This window comes from Pectinophora gossypiella, chromosome Z (assembly GCF_024362695.1).
Source record: "Pectinophora gossypiella chromosome Z, ilPecGoss1.1, whole genome shotgun sequence".
Lineage (NCBI taxonomy): Eukaryota > Metazoa > Arthropoda > Insecta > Lepidoptera > Gelechiidae > Pectinophora > Pectinophora gossypiella.
In genome coordinates this window covers 22,241,619-22,263,333 of record NC_065433.1, presented here as the reverse complement: position 1 = coordinate 22,263,333, position 21,715 = coordinate 22,241,619, and the positions used below count along the sequence as shown (strand labels likewise).

General features: G+C 38.7%; 1 protein-coding gene across 1 annotated transcript; it reads left to right on the top strand.

Annotated features, from left to right (window-relative positions):
* The first annotated feature begins 39 nt into the window (after positions 1-39).
* Positions 40-20,366, top strand: LOC126379869 (biotin--protein ligase). Its single transcript, XM_050028840.1, has 15 exons — positions 40-460; positions 683-942; positions 1,309-1,462; positions 1,559-2,315; positions 2,402-2,597; positions 2,800-2,924; positions 4,873-5,005; positions 5,621-5,797; positions 10,440-10,622; positions 10,996-11,184; positions 11,829-11,935; positions 13,074-13,174; positions 14,085-14,301; positions 18,589-18,776; positions 19,123-20,366. Exons 1-14 carry the CDS (start codon positions 325-327, stop codon positions 18,761-18,763), a joined length of 2,910 nt encoding a protein of 969 aa, XP_049884797.1. The 5' UTR covers positions 40-324; the 3' UTR covers positions 18,764-18,776; positions 19,123-20,366.
* The last annotated feature ends 1,349 nt before the right edge of the window (positions 20,367-21,715 follow it).

Here is a 21,715-nt window from a genome sequence, read left to right as displayed (position 1 = left end):
CGTGCAAGTTCGTAGCGCTCGCTCGTATCGTAGCTTTGGTTGGTAGCGAGTGATCCAAGTTTTATCATTGGGATTTTGCGTTTTTTTTCATTAAATTTATCATTAAGCCGTCTCAATTTAATTGAATAGTTGTGAAACCGTGCTATATTATGAGTAGTATTTTTTTTGTTACGTCGTTAACTCAGGTTTCTGTGTTATGCGTATTAGATTTGTTAGGGTAACCATGGACTTTAGAATCGATAACCCAATTTCGTAGCTTGAGTTGGATAACTAGTAGCAGATGGTGTATCAGTGAGTAGGGGGCAGGCAGTGCGAGCCGGTAAGATGCTGTTCACGCCATTCTATATCGCGATGACCTTTATAAAGACTTGGCGCGTGAGGTCGTTCCGCGCTCGCTTGCTGGAATTCCTCAATGGAAACACCAGCGTCGCTTTTTGCAAAGTGCCTGAAAACGCTGCAGGTAAATACTATTTATAAATTAACACCACTTAGATTTGCTACAAGTTTTTTACACTTTGTACAGTTACTTGCATTTATTATCATTTGTTAACATTAACTTTTCGAAAACCAAATTTTGTACTCAATACACATTTTAAAGTTTTTATACTTATGAAAAGTACTCATACTTTCAATAAAAATTGTATTTTACTACCAAGTTTTAATTACTGGCACTCCCTTACAGAAACACCAACTTTAAGTTCAAAATTATGTACAAATCCAAAGAATGCATATCTGTGTGATCTGCTAGACTACACTAATGCCACTAGGATATGTAGTATGAAACCGACTCAATGCATCGAGATCAATGACTGGGTGTCCTGTTGTGGAGGCCTGCCGTTGGGCTCCAGTGACATATCACCTGTCACGGACCTGGACGTTGATGTTTTATTTGAGTGTGAGATGGACCCACATGAAGTGATATCACATCAAGAAATCACTAATGTAAGATTTTGTTCATTTATTAAATTTTCACTCCAGTTTTTTCCTTTGACTTTAAAATTATCTTTTATTTCGTCTTAGTTTGTGACTGGAAATAATGAAATCCTTTTTCTCTAATCGAACTCTAAACAAGGTTGAAATAAGGAGATCCATAAAAGAGATTAATCCACCTTTTATATACTATAGTACCTATCTTTTTGTTTTTTTTATTTTAAATATAAATTAAGAAGTCTTGACCTTTTCATGTATGTGGTTATTGTTTTTTTTTTCAGTTATAGTTCCATGAACAACATTCTTAAAAAGAACCAATAACTTTTATAAGCAAATTTTTTTTCTTAGATTATGTAAAAATAACCAGTGTAATTTCAGTTGGATACAGTTGGGCAGCCAGTAGCATGGAAAGCAGGGTCACATCTAGCAATAGTGCTCAGGACCAACATGGAGCATCTGAGTGTGGTGGGGTTCAACTTTGTTGGTGGAGAGTTTGTCATAGATCACAAGTTACCAGTAGTTCGGATACAGAGTTAGTAGTGAAGATTGCACATTCAATATTTTTGTTACATGCCTATACATTAGTGCTTAACATGTTACATTACAATTGTAATAAATTTTCTTTTAGCTGTACAGTTATCAGGGGAACCAAATAAAGCACTAGACCCTTCAATGCGAAGTTTAAGAAATGACATACAACAGGGTCTGAAACGTCCCAGTGGTGAGTTCCAGTGGCCATTACATGCAGCTCTGCTCAGGAAACTGTCCAAAGTTGTGGATGTCAAGTCTGATTCTCGAAGTTCTGCCATAGAAATGAATGGCACAAATGAAATCCATTTAGATGCACCACCCAGAAAGAGTGTCACTCTAGCTGATGTCAGTGTCAACACCAGCAAGTCTTTGACAGAAGAGGACAAACCAGAAGAAAACAAAGCAAGCACTTCTCAGGCAGTTCATAAAACCCCTGAGAAATCTCCAGAGAAGAAATACATAGAACTAGATGACAGGAAATTAGTTCTTGATAATGTGACTGTAGAAATTCAGCACAACATTACGCCAAAGAAATGTAGTTTAAAATTAGACCTGAAGAAGGGTACAAGTCAACTATCCACTTCCTTACTCAACATATCTAGTCAAATCAAATCAGTAACAACACATAAGAGGATAGTTAGTACGAGTGGTCTAAAGAAGTCGCAGGCGCAGATAGAGGGCGCGCCGGCGCTGAAGGAAGTGCCGCATAAAGAGTCGCACAGCACGCCGAAGTCCACGAAAGATTGCCGTCCATTAGTGAATACAAAATCACCGAATGTGTTGATTTATTCTGATAGTATTACTGCTAGGGATAATTTGGAGGCGTCACTTAGGAAAGTTTTGGACTGCGACAGGTGGGATATATTTAGGAACAAAAGGAATGTTGAAGTTTCACCGGGTGTTCAACATTCAGAAGGTATAAAATTAATGTACTTTTCAGGTACACGTTATACAGCGTGTCCCGCGAAGCCCTGGAGGCGGGGGCGTGGCGTGGGCGGGCGGCGCTGGTGGCGGTGGCGGGGTGCGTCGGCCGGTGTGCGCCGCTGTTGTTAGCCCACCTGCTAGACGGAGGCCGACTCCTGGCACTGTGCTCGGATCTGCTTCACACTGTGCTGCCCTACTATAAGACTGCTGAGGTATATGTTCGTTTCATCAAAAAATTCTAAAAAAGAGAACTATTCCGTGTGATTTTCCCCAAGTTGATTGAGGAGAGGCCTGGGCCCGCCGTTATGTAATATTTGCGACTGAAATAAACAGATTACGCCATGTTACTGAACTAACATTCTTTAGTTAAAATCGTATATTTCTAATCATCTGATAATCTTGTTCTCGGCGCAGATACGCGAAAATGAGGTTGTCCAATTCACATTCGATAAATGGAAGTCGGTAAAAATGAAGCATCACATATTCTGTTACCAGGCATCGCCTGCCAAAAAACAATTCTCGACTGAAAGTGATCGACAGTAAGTATTTTTCGCCATGTGTTATGCTTTAGGGGTTATAAATAACATACAATACTAATTTCACATCTTTTCAATACTACGCTGTAATTTTTTATTGATGAATTTTGCAGAGCAAGTCAGGAAGCTAATATATGTCGGTACGCAAAATATATTCAACTATAAAATAGGAAACTCATTTGTAATTCTGTTAAGTTTCTGGGGTTCTAAAAAGACCACATTAAAGCAATTCATCTAAAACAGCTAAATTGCTATTTGAGATTCTCGCAAATGTGTTTTAGACCCCCTGATCAATATTTATGTCATATGATAATTTAAGAGCTTGATAATGATAATTTAAGAAGCAAGCTAGAGCTTTTGAAGTTTACAATTGCGTACTTTATCATACAATCTTTTATTTACACTATACATGTACAATACTCATTATAATGTACTTTATTTTTGCTTGTTATGCTTCGGAACTTATTGCTTGTAATTACAACCAATAATTATAGTGTTCTCTAAGTTTGGCATGTTATGAAGCATGCAAAACTTTGATATGAGCACAATTATAATTCAAATATTATTCATTACAATATATTTCTCAACTTTAGAAAATAAGCATGAAATTCACATTTAGCAATATTATTGTTTTCGAAATTCGAATACTATTAGTTAAATAGACCTGTAGGTACCTTAGAATATTTACTATTGGGTAGTTTCCTAGGTCAAAGATAAATTATGGAATTCTGATTACTAAATAAACACATATTGGTGAAAACCATTTTTTTTTTCTATTTAGCTTATTAATGAATTTTAATCAAGGAAAAGGTAATTATTAGTACGACATTTAGTGTGCTTTTTCATACAAATTCCATAGTAATTTTGTGTTTTGACGTTTAGTAAAAAGTAACTGATTTGACTAGTTCGAAACTAGCCAATTTTATTATATTCATAGTGAAATAACATTATACACTATCTTATAAGAACATTGCCATTACGGTGTTCCTTCCGGTCTATTTTTCTAATACCAAATATCTCTTTTTGTAAAGTCTAAGACTGCGTTTCCGTTGAATCGGAGAGGAGTTGAGATTTGCGCATTTGACCAATCATAGCGAGCGAGAGAGTCTCAGTAAGCGAAAGACGAGGCTCTTTCACTGATTCCTATACGTCTTTGAGGGCCTAGCCAAGATGCATGTTCCTATTGCCTCAATGCTACTTGCATTATAGACAAGGCGTCTCAAACCGTGCGAGTAATAAAAAAAGTCGAAGGGCGTGGTGTATCGCTGTTTCTGTGGTAGATCCCCACCGTGCACCACCGATACAGAACAAAAAGTGCCTACTTTGTGTCATTGTTATTTTTTATTATGTTAAATACATGGTATATATAAGAATACCAGGTATGCTCAATCCTATGACAAGCCGCCATTGCTAGCGTTGATGACGTAAGTGTTACCACTGTGTTACCATTAAATTGGTATCTCCAACATTCCAAGGACGTAAATTTTACTATTGAAAATTAAGTGAATTACTGACTATTATATTTAATTACTGTTATTTGTCACATATATAAAAAAAAAAAACATTAAAACTGTAACGTAAATCTTACTAAAATTACAAAATTTCCTTGCAAAGTAAATTAAAAACATTGGACGTGGGTAATTATTTTTTTTCGAAATGACAACGTAGTGTGAGATGACGTCAGCTGGGCTAACCTTGAAATGCTAGCTGTCCGTTTTGAGCAATTCTGGTTTTCTTATACCATGGTTAAATATGTATTTTAGGTTAAGATATTATGTTTCTAAGGGTCTGGGTCTGAAAGGGTTAATAAATAAATAAATATATGTAGGTAAGCCATTATACACAGATACGTTTGCATCTTGGCTAAGCCCTCTGCGCCGTCAATACTTGCTCCGTTTCAATGGGAACGTATAGTACATAGTAGTATGCTAAGTAGCTGTATACGTTTTAGGCCGTCCAAGTACACAGGGCACCCGGGCCACGAATTGGATATTCAAGTGCTGGCGTCTGAGGAGACCTGGAACACGCCTTCATTGCTGCAGGCCACCGATCTCACCAACAGCGGCATCGCAATATTCTCACAGGTAAGTCTTATTCATTTTTAAATTGATTTAAAAAAGAGTAAAATTTGGACAACGTGGCCATAAGACCCTTTTTCTATTGTACTCATTTACTAGCAAAATAAAAATAACCTCTTTGGGAAAAGTCGAAATCGTTTCGAAACAGCCTCCGGGGTCTACTGGTTAGAGCGCTAGGCTCACGATTTAGAGGTCCGGGTTCGATTCCCGATGGCGACATTGTTGAATTCACTTTGTGAGATTGTCCTTTGGTTGGTAAGGGGTAACTGATTGCCCGAAAATTAAGATACTCCGTGCTTCGGAAGGCACGTTAAGCCTTTGGTCCCGGGCTATAAGTCCAAACATCTCCACCAAAACGCAGTGGAGCAGTGTGGTGGAGTATGCTCCATACCCCTTCCGGTTGGCTGAGAGGAAACTTGTACCCAGGCTGTTTAAGTTATGTATTCATTTAATTGCAAAATAAAAGAAACCTAATCCACATTTACTGTAACTTTGGAGGATTCTTACAGCTATCAGAGCTTAATCCCCTAAGGCCGAGATCTCCAGACACAATAGTTAAACAATTCGACATTAGGTCTTCCGACTTTAAAATAAACTCAAAATTATCTATTTCACATACAGATCCATCTAGAAGCGGATCCAAGCGACTACCTAGGCGACGAAGGCGTGAAGAGCAACGAAGCTCGCCTGGAGATCATGCATAAAATCCTTGGGGAGATCTTAGGGCTCCATGTAAAGGAGCCGAAGGAATGTGCCGCGGTCGACTACACCCGCGGGTTCTTCCTTGGAAACCACGTGGTAAGGCGCATTGTCTGTATACTGCGATCGCGCATCTCCATTATCGTAGTGGCTGGCCGACTTAGACGTTCATGTTTCTTTATTTTGTGATACACATACGATGTTATTTACAACAAAACAACACAATGGCCCCGATTCCTGCAGACACCTCCTAATTTTATTTTAAGTTATACTCGTAATTTTCTTATCCGCCGAAAAGGAAAGGGACGGATGTTTGACAGCTGTTAATTTTAAAATGAATGCGAATATATTAAGCATCTCGCTGATATGCATGCAACCCGTTTAGCAACTTAGTTCCTACTCCACTCCAATCTCATCAGTCATCCCGTGATCATGGCACTTGCAACAGTGTCGAAATATCGGGAGTCTCATATCTCCATTTAAACGCGGTAAGAACCCGTTATTATGTGTTTTAATTATAATTCTGTGGGGTTAGGAAAGGGACGGATGATTGACAACTAAAATGAATGAGTGAATCAATGATAACCCGGACTAATCAAATAGGTGCGAACCGTTTGATGTGTGCTGTCAACTTAATTAAGTCGGGTTATTGGCCAATGTAAAATTTTTAGAGGGTTGTTTTAAATTTGTGTCTGAAATCGACGTGTGTTCCATAAATTTTATACCTGTCGATTACCCGTCTTTTTCTTTTTCGGCGGATAAGAAAATGACATGTATAACTTAAAATAAAATTAGTTGGTGTGTAGTGTAATCAGCACCATTAATTGACCACATAAATTTCCTTTGATGTGATAAATATTATAAAGAGGTATTTCTGTGTTATAATTTCAAACGATTCTTTTTCAAATGCTTCAAGATTCCGGCAACTAGGCGTAAGATAATTCTTATTACTCACAATTGCCTCACGAGTATTGTAGGTAAAATATTCTGATCATCGTACAAAAAGTTATTTTAGGCCAAGTTGCTATAATTTAAGTTCGCTTATTCAATTATAGAAACATAAACGTCTACGCCGATGTAAGTAGGCAATTAGAAATGAGTAAACTGTGATTGTGATCTTGCGTACTATTAGATAAAATATTGAATTATAAAAAAAAATATAAGAACTTATGAGATGCGCTTCTTAGATTCACCGTCATCAGGTCACCATCATGTATGATATTAAAGGGTTATTGTAAGAAAATAAATATATTTCAAGCTTTATCATGAGGACAATCAGCACTATGCATTCTAGAGACACTACGCTTACACGTTGTGTAGATCACCAGCATACTAGCTTCCTCCCTGTTGGTCTTGTGACGATATTTGTGAAGTCGTATGTTATATAGAGCAATAGAAAATGTATGACCTAAGTTATTATACTATTTAAGCCGTGTTTCTGAGGTAAATGTCTCTATTTACATAGAGATCAGCGTTGCACGTTGCTTCGTACATCATATTCCCTTAAAATCGATATTTGGTAGCCATGCCTGTAATTAAATTAAGGCTCAGCGCAGACAGCACATTATGACTGGGCGCGGATTCAGACATATTAGGCGGTGATCAGATGAATATTAGAATAACTATACCCTTATAACGTAGCATGTTTAGAGTGATATATCTCTCGTCTCTTTCGGATGAGACTGTCTACTTTTAGTGCGAAAGAGACAGGGGTCGCACTATGCCTGTCTTGCGAAAGTAATCATGCTACGTTAAATAGGATATATACAGAGTGTTAGTGACATCGTAACGAAAACATTGAGAGATGATTCAGAACATGATTCTGAGTTGATATCAAGTGGAATTTTCCGTCGCGAAAGCATGGGACTGAAAATCATTAGAAAAAAACATTAAAATATTCATGAATTTTCCGATAGTGAAATCGTGACAAATACTGAGGGGGATGATTCAGCCCATTATTCTGAGTTACTTTCAAGTGGAATTTCCCATCGTAAAAGTATAAAATCGAAAATAAATTAAAAAATCCTGAATTTTGCGACGGAAAATTGCACATTATATCCACTTAGAATCATGGTCTGAAACATCCCCCTCAGTATTCGTTACGATATGGGGTATGTCCTGATCCCGTTTTCGTGCGTGTTGTGTGATCCCGTGTTTCTGCATTGGGCCTTAGTCGTCTTGTAAAACCTTGAACTTTCCTAAGCGCATAGCATCACTATATTCTCTGGAAGTGTCTAAGAAGGCATAGTGCTGCGTATTCCGAGTAAAGTATGAGTGACATGGGGTGTTGTCCGCTAGGCGGCGTGGCCTGCGCGTGCGACGGGCCCGGGCCACGTGACCGTGTGATGGCGGGTGAGACACACCTAGCTTCACACCGTATCTATCCGTTTGTTACCGCTTCTAGTGCCGGAGATTCCAGAAGAACAAGGATTTCAAATAACTCTATTACTTTTCTGAACTTGAAGGAAAACATTAGAAGCTATAGCGAGTTTAGAAATAGCTTATTTTCAGGGACAAGTAGCTTAAGCCATTTGCTGTAAACTATACCAAAAATCTGTATGTTACGATAGCGCTGCTTAGCTCGTAAACATAATATTTTCCTGATTATTCTCCTAGTATAGAAATTAGTAGCATAAATAACCTATACATTATAATAATAAATCTTGGAGGCGTGTGAGTTATGTAAAAAGGTAAGTATTAAATAAGGATCTCGGGGGTAAAAGAGGCCACATCGAAGCAATTTATTTTAAAAGCAATATTGCAATTTGACATTTGCGCATATAAAAGTAAGTGCGCAATGCAAACAAATGTCAAATAGCAATATTGCTTTTTAGGTGAGTTGCTTTAAGGTGGCTTTTTTAGCCCCTAGTACATTTTTCGTAACCTTTACGCTCTTGGAATCTCCGGTGCAATAATTTACTTGTACGCATAATTATTACGCCAGCAATCTACTTACGATTTGGTATTTGTTTATTATAAATATTTTTATGCACGCGATGTTCGCTTATATAACAGTTGGTGCGAGTTGTAAGTGTTTCTTTATCAATTGGATTTGTAATTTGGGCTTAATTTTACGCTACCACAGAGCACTGTAAAACTTGAGTACCGGTTACAGACAGAGCGCTAAGCTGAGTGACGAAATTTTCCATAGTGTTTGCATGGTTTGCAGTCGGTACATAACTATGCAACGTGAAAGGAGTGCCAGTTACGCGAACTTAGCTTAAATTAACTTAGCTTAACTCGCGGTCTGCAACCGGCTATATGAGAGATTTTCCAGGGTACCTTCCCCCCCAAAAAAAAATATGGCGTTGTACATAGTTGCCTTTTTTATCTTTGTTTTTGAGTATAAATGATGATCCTTGTTATTACACCCAGGCACAACACATCTTCCACCCTTTATTATTTAGATCAAAATAAAGAGGAGCAATACAGGTAGCAACATAATTCTATACCATACCTGATCCAAATATCAAGTAACAATTATTTTTATATATGCAAATAGGTGATTCTCACGTTAAATCTGTACAACGCCATCTATATTATTTTGGGGAAAGTCGCCTGGAAAGTCCCTCGTTGTAAGTTATAATACCTGACTAAAATAAAACATTACTGTCTCTACCGCTAGATCGAAGATTTATCACTTGCAACAGTCACAATACCTACCTTCCGTATTCTTCATACAACACAATTCATAAAACTAAAAATATTATATAAAATAAAATAAATCCAAATTTCAATTTTAATTCTATTTTTAATTGTAATCTGGACGGATACAATTAGGTAATCAATTGACATACATTAACTTACTTTGCTTTGTGATTATTATACTTACGAATTACAATACTAAAAACAAAATATTTGTTATTCCAAAGATAAATTGTACGTTATCTCTGTGTTGCATGTGTTTGTTAACCTGGGAATATTCTGTCACGATAATCAGTGTAAATATTAGGGACAAATAGTTGTATCGAGATTATTCTTAACCCTAATTTAATAAAATCAACATAATTATTAGCAGTTTGCCGACCGTAATTTAAGTCATTTTGTCGATTTGGTTACAATCGAGCGATATTTAACTTTAAACTGATCATCATTTGGAAAAAAGCACTAGGGTATTCTCAATATCTTTAAAATCAAAGCTGCTACAGCAACTGTTTCTTATCGCTTTTCGCATTCAACAACTGCTTTTACTTCGATACAATTTCTGTAGTTTCTACTCGTCGGTATACTCGTACCTTGGAATTCAAAAACTTAAAGCCATTAGTAATTAGACTAAGTATATTAATTTCCAAATCTATGTATCGTGACAGATGAGTCCTGAGGGCCTAGCTATGTGACAAATCTTACGTCTACACTCGCGAACTTATAACCTGTGTGAATTCAGACGCCTCGTCTTGACGCAGTATTTGAGGATTGAACAACATCTGGCTTCACCGCATCGCACTTTCTTATGCTTCTTTTTTTGTCACTCATAACCGTCATTTACCAAAGTGAGCGCAATCAACGAGGCGGTCGGAGTGCAATCGCGCTCCCACTATCCCGCTCTTGCAGATAACGGCCCTGAGTGTCAGAAAAGGATAGAAGCATAGGAGACTGCGATGCGGTGCGGCCATGTTGTTCAACTTTAAGTCGGGCGGGTTATAGTTTAGCGATTATAGACATAAGAACATTTGCAATTTGGCTAGGTCTTCTTAGTAGATGTAGTGTACGCTAGAGGGTGACAGTGTGGGTTGTTTGTTAGGACAAGCTGTCGCTAGTGGAGGGGTGGTGCAAGGGGGTGTCACCTCGTCTGCACCAGCTGGGTGACGTTACGCTGCAGTGGTGCTTGCGTGGGGAGGCGCCTCTAGAACCGCCGTCCAGCACTTTCTTGCCCGTTCACGTCTATGAGTGCCCGGAGAACTTCTCCACTGTCGAATATTTTGATGTGAGTGTTTACTTGACGTGTTTAAACTGTTATAAAACTAGCTTAGGTAATCCTATTACTGACAGGTGTCAGTAATAGGATTGGAGGGTACTGACAGGTAAGGACAGTGACAGGAATTATATTTACATTTCAATCGCCTTGGTAGTCCAAGCTACCTATGCTAAGAAATAGAATTGTCAAACTTTGACGATTGAAATGTAAATATAATTCCCAAAGTTAGACTTCATTTTGTAGTCCTTTATATCCCATTAAAATAGCTTGATTAGAATGACAGCTGTCAGGTCAGTACATTTTCCTGATATGTATGTTTGCACTAGCCTGTGTACTCTTCTTCTGTCAAGCATCAAGCTATTTTTATATAATATGTTTACAGAACCTATCGTCGGCGTCGTTGGGTCGGCTGGTGGTATATGCGGACGTGGTGCCGTCGACGATGCTGATCACGGGCGGGGCGCCGCTGGCGCACGGAGTCGGCGCCATCGCGCGGCGGCAGGCGCTGGGCCGCGGCCGGGGCGCCAACCGCTGGATCACGCCACCCGGCCAGGCGGCCATGTCCTTGCAGGTAATGTTGGCTACCCTAAAGGATCCTTTTGGCATAGAATTCAATTGAATTATCATTTATTTCAAGTGCTACGTTCAATAGGGGGGGGGGGGGGGGGGGGTTAAAAACGCCACATATCAAAGCAATTCATCAAAAAAGCAATATTGCTATTTGACATTTGTTTGCATTGCATTGCGCACTTACTTCTGTATGCGCAAATTTCAAATTGAAAAGTTGCTACTGTAACGCACGCCAGCTTTGTGCGGGAGAATTGGTACTAAAAATGAAAATGTTGTTACTCACGGTCACTAGGTACATGGGCCTCCGTGGTCGAGTGGTTGAGTATTAGGCTCACGATCCGAAGGACCCGGGCTCGATTCCCGGTGGGGACATAATAGCAAAATCACTCTGTGATGCCCTAGTTTGGTTAGGACAATAATGTACGTAAGGCTGGGTTCCTATTGACTGATGTAAGTAGTAGTCGTTACATAACCAATGTCAGGGGTTTTTAATGACTCTGACACCAGGGTTGATGAGTTTGGTCCTCAACCTCACAACCCACTCGATAGAAGAACACTAGGTGGCACCTATTTCGCGTATTTCGAACTTCGCGTATTGTTTAGCTAGTTTCGCAGGAGATTTACATGCGACTATTTGACCTGCAGGTGTGGCAGAAGATATCTCCGTCGTTGCCTCTTGTTCAGCACGCGGCGGCGCTTGCGGCGGTGCGCGCCATACGCTCGCAGCCCGCCTACGAACAGCTTGATATCAGGTATACAGACAACTGCTACAAATAAAAACCAACCAGTTATACTACACCGTTAACTACTTAATAGCTGGCTGTTTACTATTATTCAAACATTTACCAGTATTCCCGCCACGACTACCGCGCCGCGCTTCGACCAATAGCCGTACGACGTTTATCTACGTAGATAGCGTTCGCTGAACCGGGTGAGAGCCTTCAGCGCTCCCCATTTTTTGTCCGGCCAAGTAGTTAGTGCCATCTGTGGCAAATCTACAATAAGTCAGGTCAAATCCCCAGGCCGTCGATATCATTCGCGCTGCGTGCGACGCGGTTGTCGTGCAGATCCTGCTGGAAATAACGATACTACTATAAGACTACTATTAATTGGGCAGATAACTGGGTCAAAGAAAATATTCGTATCTAACAATAGAAACCAGTCTAAAACTATAAAAATCAATTATTTACTATTTTCTTTCTTTTTTGTGTTATTACGAATTTTATTAAGAATTACTGAATTACGTAAAATGCAGGGTGTTAGTGACATCGTAACGAAAACTTTAAAAAATGATTCAGACCATGATTTTGAGTAGTTATCAAGTGGAATTTTCCGGCGCAAAAGTATGGAACTAAAAATAATTAAAAAATACTAAAATTTTCATTTTCCGACAGGAATATCCGCTTCATATTAACTCAGAGTCATTGTCTGAATCATCCCCCTCAGTATTCGTTACGGTGCCACTAACACCCATACGCATACGCACTTGTATGGCTGCCTGTACGTACTTGTACGGGGCGTAAATGACATCGTAACGAATACTGAGAGGGATGATTCAGCTGATTATTCTGAGTTAATATCAAGTGCAATTTTCCATCGCAAAAATATAGAATTGAAAATATTTAAAAAGAATAAAAAATATCATGAATATTGCGACGGAAAATTTCATTCGATATCAACTCAAAATCATCCCTCTCAGTATTCGTTACGATGTCACTAACACCTGTATAGTCCGACGACCATATTGATTAATGACATCTTGGTATTTTCACAGAAGAAGAGGTGTAGAATTTTCTCGTTTCGTAAAAAGTATCTTATTTGTATAGGTTGCCAATTGTCATCTAGCCTATTGAAAACCACTCTGGTGTGAAAGCTGTGTATACTTTCCAGGATAAAATGGCCGAATGATATTTACTACGGGCGCGAGTTTAAGATCGGCGGCACTATCACCACAGCCAACTGCATGGCAGACGACGTTATCATCGACATTGGTATGTTTCTAATTATTAAATAATCTTATTGTTAATGTTTCTGGTAATACTATTTTTAAGCCACAGTAACAAGCTTTGAAATCGTTTATGTGTAGGTATATTTTTTGTTTACATAACATAACCTCACGAGGATATCCCAATTGGGGTAGTTAGAGGTACGTCTTGGTGGAGAAAGATGAACTAAGTACCCACATCTCAGCGAGCTTTCTGTTATGGCCTATAATGTTCGAATGAACTGTGTTCGAATGTCAGTTTTCACTAGACTTAAGCTAAATTAATAACTCATTGGTGCAAGTCCGGTAGCGGGTTTTGAACTAGTGCTCCCCGTTTGAGAAGCAATCCGGCACAGGGCCAGTAACTTTCGCTTTTGTGACGCTGTTTATGTATGTATTGTTAGATATAAAAGAATCAATCGATCTAATATCGACTGATACATCACTATACTAATGAACGTCACAACACTAGCTTATGTACTTTGACAGATCGAATTCTTACCGCGCATTGAGACGATTGTCAATTGTTATCTTCATCATCATCAGCCCATTAACGTCCCCACTGCTGGGGCACGGGCCTTCCCTATAGATGGATAGGGAGATCGGGCCTTAAACCATCACGCGGGCCCAGTGCGGATTGATGGTTATTAACGACTGCTAATGCAGCCGGGACCAACGGCTTAACGTGCCTTCCGAACCACGGAGGAGCTCGAGATGAAAACTTTTTTTTTGTGGTCACCCATCCTATGACCGGCCTTTGCGAAAGTTGCTTAACTTCAACAATCGCAGACCGAGCGCGTTTACCGCTGCGCCAACGAGCTTCTCAATTGTTATCTTATTGGAATATAATGAATAATCGTACTGAACCAGACATTCTGTTTAATAGTATGTAACATAGCGACATGTCTCCGTTCTAGGCACCGGCGTGAACATTTCAAACAGCGTGCCGACCACGTGCGTGAACGACATCATATCGCAATACAACACGCAGCATGGCACCCACCTAGCCCCGATGTCCATAGAGAAGTTCCTCGCCCGCTACTGCTCGCAACTGGAACGCATTCTGGAGTACATAGCCTCAGACGGCGGGGTCGACGCGTTTCTGGAACAGTATTACCAGTACTGGCTGCACGAGTAAGTATTTCTTGTGTTCTCTCGTGTTACTGAAGAGCACTTCTGCTGCTTCATGCGCGACCCGCTCGCCTTTCCACTTGAAGGCAAAACGTTTTTCATACAAACGATTTATGCACCTTTTGAAGAAAACTTACAGATGAGTAAGTGATAGGAATTTACGAAATTGCTTGCTTTGCGAATTTGATAAAAAAGTTTTTATTGTTTCTCATCATGTTGCAAGTTTGCTACTGTGAATGTTTTTGATTTCTTGATATGAATATTGGCCCCGATTCTTGTCAAAAGCATCTAATTTTGTTTTAAGTTATACCTGTCATTTTCTTATCCGCCGAAAACGAAAGGGACAGATGACTGACAGTTGTTAATTTTAAAATGAACGAGTGGACGAATGAATAACCTGCATCAAATAGGTATGTCGCTGGTATGCAAACCGTTTGACGTGTGCTGTGAACTTAATTCTGTCGGGTTATCGGTCAAAATTTTTAGAGGGCCTTTTAGAATTATGCTTAAAATTAACGTGTGTTCCATAAATTTTAAGCTTGTCGATTATCCGTCCTTTTCCTTTTCGGCGGATAAGAAAATGACAGGTACAACTTAAAATAAAATTAGATGGTGTCTACAGGAATTAGCACCAGATGGGCAGCGTTGCGTGGATAATTATTAAGGGTTGTTGCTTTTGCGCTTTTGTGGATTGTAACTAAGCAGTGTGCCAGACCAGTCTGGATAAAATATGAAATACAAAGCAATGGTCCGTCTAACACTGTTTACGACGTTCCTTAAATACTTAGCAATTTCCGACATTCTGAGTTAATAAAAGTACCTACATGCTAAGTAAGCGATAAATACCGCCCTAAAATCATTGTAAAGAAGCCCAAACACGAGCACTGGAGCAGCGTAGTGGACTATGCCCTATTCCTTCTCCGGCTGATTGAGAGGAGGCCTGTGCCCAGCAGTAGAACATGTACAGGCTGTCATGTATGCATAGCTATTCCGCTACCAACTTATTGCTTACAATGTCCAACATGCCACACATGAAACGGTGGCGTCGTTGACTTCTGCAACTTATAGGCGAAATCGTTATGCGAATTTCTTGAATTTTTAACCCTGTGGCCTGTGAACGTTACTACAGTGACAAAGAAAGTTATATAAACATATGAGAATGTTATATCGTATAGTTTATTTATATAGGTTGTATGTTTTAGGCTAATCAATTCCTATAACACTTTTGGTTACACTGCGAAAGTAACTCCATGGCATGAATGTCTCTCGCTCTTTGGTTACTTTTTATAGTATAGCAACAGTATATTAACTGTGTGATTTTTTTAATAAGACTCAAGACAAGCTCTGCACATCCTTTTATGTATATATTAATTAGTATTAGTTCTGGTCCGTCCATACATTTTAGATTTAGTACCAATGCTCGCGACCGGCGCTATTTTTTGTAGTATGGAACTGTAGAGACCGCAGTATAATAGTATTACTCCATGTCGCCATAGAGTAGGCTAGTTTCCAACTACTCAAATCAGTTACTTTTTACTAAACGTCAAAACACTAAATCACTATGGAATTTGTATCAAAAAGCACACTTAAAATAAAATTCATAAATAAGTTAAATAGAAAAAAGTAAAAAAAGTGTTTTTCGTTAGTTTTAGATCTTTCTTTATTCAGTAATTAGAATTTCATAATTTATCTTGAACCTGGTACACGACCCAGTTATTAGATGTCGCTAAGCGTATCAGCGCCCCTAGCGTCACTAGGTGACAGTTATCTCCATCCGTTACGCTTACGTGTGTCGTATACTTTTACAGTTCAATTAGTACAAACACTCGCCACCGGCGGCGCTCCAATTGCGCGCGTTTTTACCGACTTCAAAAAAGGAGGAGGTTCTCAATTCGACCGTATATTTTTTTTTTTTTTTTATGTTTGTTCGGGCATATCTTCGTCGTATATGAACCGATTTTGATAATTCTTTTTTTGTTTGAAAGGAGATATACCCAAGGGGGTCCCATGTCAAGGAAGTCAGGATCTGATGATGGAAGACCAGAGAAATCGAGGGGAATTTTCAAAAATCGTAGGAGCGACTAGTGCGTTTGTAAAGTCATATTGATCGGATCGATCTTTAGGCTTCGGAAAACTTCCCGACCTTCGAAAACTGGTCAGCATCAGGGAGATACCCTATGGCCTGGCAAAACTATACAACCTGGAGCAATTTTTCTTTCACGAAACGTATTTAAATCTTGATCAAATTCAATCGCCGGTGCAAAAAAACAAAATGGCGGAAAAAAAGATGGCCGCCATACAAAATTTTGTCGATTTTGGAAGAAACCCGTTTGGGTAAAAATAATGTATGGGGCGCTTACTCAAAACGTCATGTAGAGTACGGAAATACTTTCTGGTCACCAAAAACTGCTCCGCATCAGAGAGATACTCTACGGCCTGGCAAAACTATCGCACGTGAACCAATATTTCTTTCAGAGCACTTATTTAAATCTTGGTCAAATTCCATAGCGCGTAAAAAAAAAAAACAAAATGGCGGAAAAACAAGATGGCCGCCATACACAATTTTGTTTTTTCAGAAAATGTCTCGGGATATAAAATATATATCGGGGTTGTGATCGGATCGTCATGTTAAGTATGGAAATACTTCCCGATTTTCGAAAACTGCTCCGCATCAGGGTGACACCCTACGGCCTGGCGAAACTATCACACCTGAACCAATTTTTCTTTCACGAAACCTATTTAAATCTTGGTCGAATTTAATGGCCGGTGAAAAAAATACAAAATGGCGAAAAAACAAGATGGCCGCCATACAAAATTTTGTTTTTCCAGAAAATGTCTTGGGGGTAAAAATGATGTATAGGGGTGTGATCGGAACGTCATCTTTGAAAACTGCTCCCAATCAGGGAGACATCCTACGGTCTGGCAAACCTATTGCACCTGGATTTTGTTTGTTTCCACGACACCCATTTAAATCTTGGTCAAATTCTGTCGCCGGTGAAATAAAACAAAATGGCGGAAAAACAAGATGGCCGCCATACGAAGAGGGACAGTTTCGAATAAACAGGACACGCGAGCTGCTTTAGCAGCGAGCGAACCACGCGAAATCTACTGTATCTATATGTATGCGTGAGTGTGTATGATAGCAGCTTCCACTGACAACCACATGTGTGTATGTACACATACACATGTGTGTGTGTGTGTGTGCGTGTGTGTGCGCGCGCGCGCGTGTGTGTGTGTGTGTGTGTGTGTGTGTGTGTGTGTGCGTGTGTCTGTGTTTGTGCGTGTATCTGTGTGTGTGCGTGTGTACGTGCGCGTGTGCTCGTGTGCGTTAGCGCGTGTGTGAGTGTGTGTATGTAAACATGTTCATCAATAATAATTGTGATCACTACTAATAATATATTATATTATTATATATGAATATAAATCAGAAAATCTGTCTGTCTGCATCCTTGCTCGGTCTAACCATCACTTAAAATCGTAAAATAAAATAAAATTTTTAACAAAAACAAAACCGACTTCAAACGCAAAACTAAAAAGCAATAAATAAATTTACTTCGCACAAAGTAATTAGTACGTATTTTCAATTAGTTAATTAATTTATAATTCTGAAGTCGGTGCCAAGTAAATGCTACAACAACCCTACTACAATATCAAATTACTATGTACACACAATATTGTTTAATACCTATATCAAAGCAATTACAAAACAATGTCAAACAAAAAATTACAAAACAATCAGTATTGAAAAATATATGAATCGGTACTTCGTTGTAGCATTTCCTTGGCACCGACTTCAGAATTATAAATTAATTAACTAATTGAAAATACGTACTAATTACTTTGTGCGAAGTAAATTTATTTATTGCTTTTTAGTTTTGCGTTTGAAGTCGGTTTTTTTTTTGTTATAACGGCAACTTTTCTAGTATGATGAGAGACCCTTTAGTTTAGTATATAAAAGTATTGTGATGTATGTTTCTGTCGCACTATCATATTAGACATTCAATAAGACTTACGGTTTTATTTGTCAAAAAAGTTAATGTGACATGGTTTCAAAGTGTATACATATTTGTACTCATGACCGTATATGGTTGTATTATTTGATTTGTTGTTTTGATTCTTTTCGACTCGGCGACTGTCGTTCTTTAAACACTAAGTTGGTGGATTATTCTTCTTTGGAGGTCCTTCAGGCTTTCGGAAAGTCTATGCAACGTAAACAGGGCCTAATTGTCTCCTAGTTCTAGCTACGCCTTGTCATAGTACTGTATAATAAAGAATCCGTGGTGGTTGCAGTGGCGAGGAGATCCGAGTGCAAAGCAAGGACGAGTCGAGCCCAGTGGAGGGGCGCATCACGGGCGTGGACGCCGCGGGCTGGCTGCTGGTGCGCACGCCCCGCGGCGAGATACGAGTGGCGCCCGACGGGAACACCTTCGACATGATGGCCGGCCTGCTCGCGCCCAAACTATAGCTCGATACTGCAGGTTCGTAACACTAGCAAACTATCATATCGAGCGACCTATGGTACTCATAACATTCGCGGTTACATACTCAGCAATAAGAGACGGATCTTCTTCTCCTATCGTGTGGGTTGTGAGATGGATTCCCAACCTCATCAACCCTGGTGTCAGGGTTACTATTGAGACATGACTCATGTAACGATTACGTACATACATCAGTAAGTAGTAACCGGCCAACGGCTAAAGAAAAATAAGTACTTATAAAACTTATACTATTGGCTCCTTAAACGAAAGATACGTTCGCCTGAATTGCATCTCTAAACTCTATATAAGGTTTGGGTTCCCACCTAATAAACAATTTATTTTTCAGGTATTAATAGAATATTAACGCAGAAACGAACTTATTTATTAAATTAGAACTCGTAGCGGTTGAAAAATGGTTGGCAATAAATTGTTCACATTACATTAGTATGTAATATTGTATAGACGATGTATTTGTGGCAACGGGCAATGGGCAATGTTGAATCGTGTGTTCACTTTTCACTATCTTATATGGATATCGGAGATGTTTTGTTTAAATTTGTAGGACAGATGCTGGGTGATGCGGGCGACTCTCGCGTACGCACTGTTTATAAACGTTAATGCTACTATTTTTACGGCTGAGGGCAGCGAAGTGATGGCAACAACGACTATAGGCAACATCAATCGCGTTTTTGTACGAATTCGGTACGTACGTACACGTACGAACACTCCTTTATTTTTACACAACTATTTCCATTTCATTGTCCATATTCCAAGTACTCTACAGTAGTTAGTGACATCGTAACGAAAATTTTGAGGAATGATTCAGGTCAAGATTCTGAGTTGATATTAAGTGGGTTTTTCCGTCACAAAAGTATGGAACTGAAAATAATTAAAAAAAAAAACTAAAATTTTCATGACTTTTCCACAAGGAAATTCCACTTGATATTAACTCAGAATCATGGTCTGAATCTAGACACGCGGTCGCGTGTCAAGCCAAGTTCATCATACCCTTCAGTATTCGTTACGGTGTCCCTAACACCCTGTATAGGTATGCACACACTAGGTACGAGTTTCTAGATTTACCGCGTATATATTGTGGTGGCGCTTATATACTTATATATTGGTGTAGTATACGCGATATATCGCCAGTACCAAGCTAAGCGACACATACAGAATTACATAAAAATAATAATATAAATAGTAACTTACCTGCGGGTCGTCCGTGCCAGACAGCATCTATTATATATATAATTATATATGTCGTGTGTAAGTCGTTCGAAGGAGCAATGACCACTTCTATTGGTAGATCTCGTATTATGTCTGAATTACTTTTTAAAAATAGTTAAAGAGCTTGTTTTATACTGTTGCACAATAAGGTAATTGACTGGTTTTTTACTGCATAATTTACTCACGTGAACAGGCTGAAGGTAGATCTGAAACCTGCTTTTTAATGACTTTTCCGCAAGGAATATCTTATTTATCAAGGATTATCTTGTTGCGTGCTTTGCGTCTCCTCTCCGCAATGTTGGAATCGACACCACATTGTGATGTGTTCGCTGACAGATGGTGGAGTGTATGGAGAGAGTGTTTGGCTTTTTGCGAGAAGATTTGTTAATGATTTACTGTTTTGTTTTTTTTTACATTACTATTTTAATATTTTTTTTTGTGTGATACCTTTTAATTTTGAAATTGTAATTTTTTATTTTTTATTGTTTTTCATGTTCATAGTCTTATTTTTCTTTTTGTTTCTTTTTTCATTCATTGTTTATTTTGTGTTATATTAGTTTTTATATTGTCTTTTTTTCTCGTCATACAGCGCATTGGATTACACTGTAATATTGTATGTACCTTTATAAATAAATAATAATAAATAATAATCTTAATATCTTATGTAACACTAGAGATATTTGTGGTTGAAATCAAAGGTGAGGGGCTGCTCCGTCCCCTCCGCTCCATCTTTATTTAAATAAAAACTTTAAATTAAGATATTTTACAGTTGGTAATCGAACTTCTGTACCGAAACGTTGACACAGACCGCAGTTACTTACCAACTTACCGATAACGTGTTAGCGTTATCCCGTTTTAACAGGAATACACAGGTTTCCGCTTACTTAACCCGAAGATTTGACAGGTCCAATTTTTTACAGAAGTAACTACCTGTCTTATCTTCCAAGCCGCCAAATTCGAAAAATAATTTCGAAAATGCGTTGCGACTTTACAGTGAGAGTCAAATGTTCTTCCAGCAAGGCTATCATGACTAGATGTCTGATTACGTGAATAAAAAAGTATTAATTCCAAGGTGGTAATTGTTCTTCGAGCTGATTATTTAATAGGTAATGTAACAATATCTCGTCTCCGTACGGAACAGCCATGTCACTGCCAGTATTCTTATCTCGGACGTAACGTCTTTACGTACGGTCACGAGCATTAATATGTATACACTTTGGTACCATGTCTCCTTAACTTTTTTGACAAATTGAACTGTAAGTCTCACTAAATGTCAAATATGTTAGTGCGACAGAGTCCTAAAGTGGGTACATTATATTGCTCACGACTGTACACTAGTATAAGTACAAGATGAGTCCTTCATACACTGGCTACGTGCGCACTGAGAGTGGCTAGCTTATCGTCTATAGTCTAGTGGCTTCGTGCCTGGTTAGCTAGGATCCATGGTGGCCCTGTTTAGTGTATTGACGAACTGCTAATTACAGAAAATTCATCTTTACAATATAATAACATTTCACTTTAAGGTCATGATATGAGTCAAAATCATGCCATGCGCTCTTCACGTCTTAAGACACATAACAGAAACATGTAACATAACAGAAGACAATTGTATTTTTATGGAATTAATTAACTGGATTCCACATAGGTTGCCTTTAAAACTGATGCAATTCATATTTTATAAATTTTTATCTTCTAAAATGCCTCGCATCAAA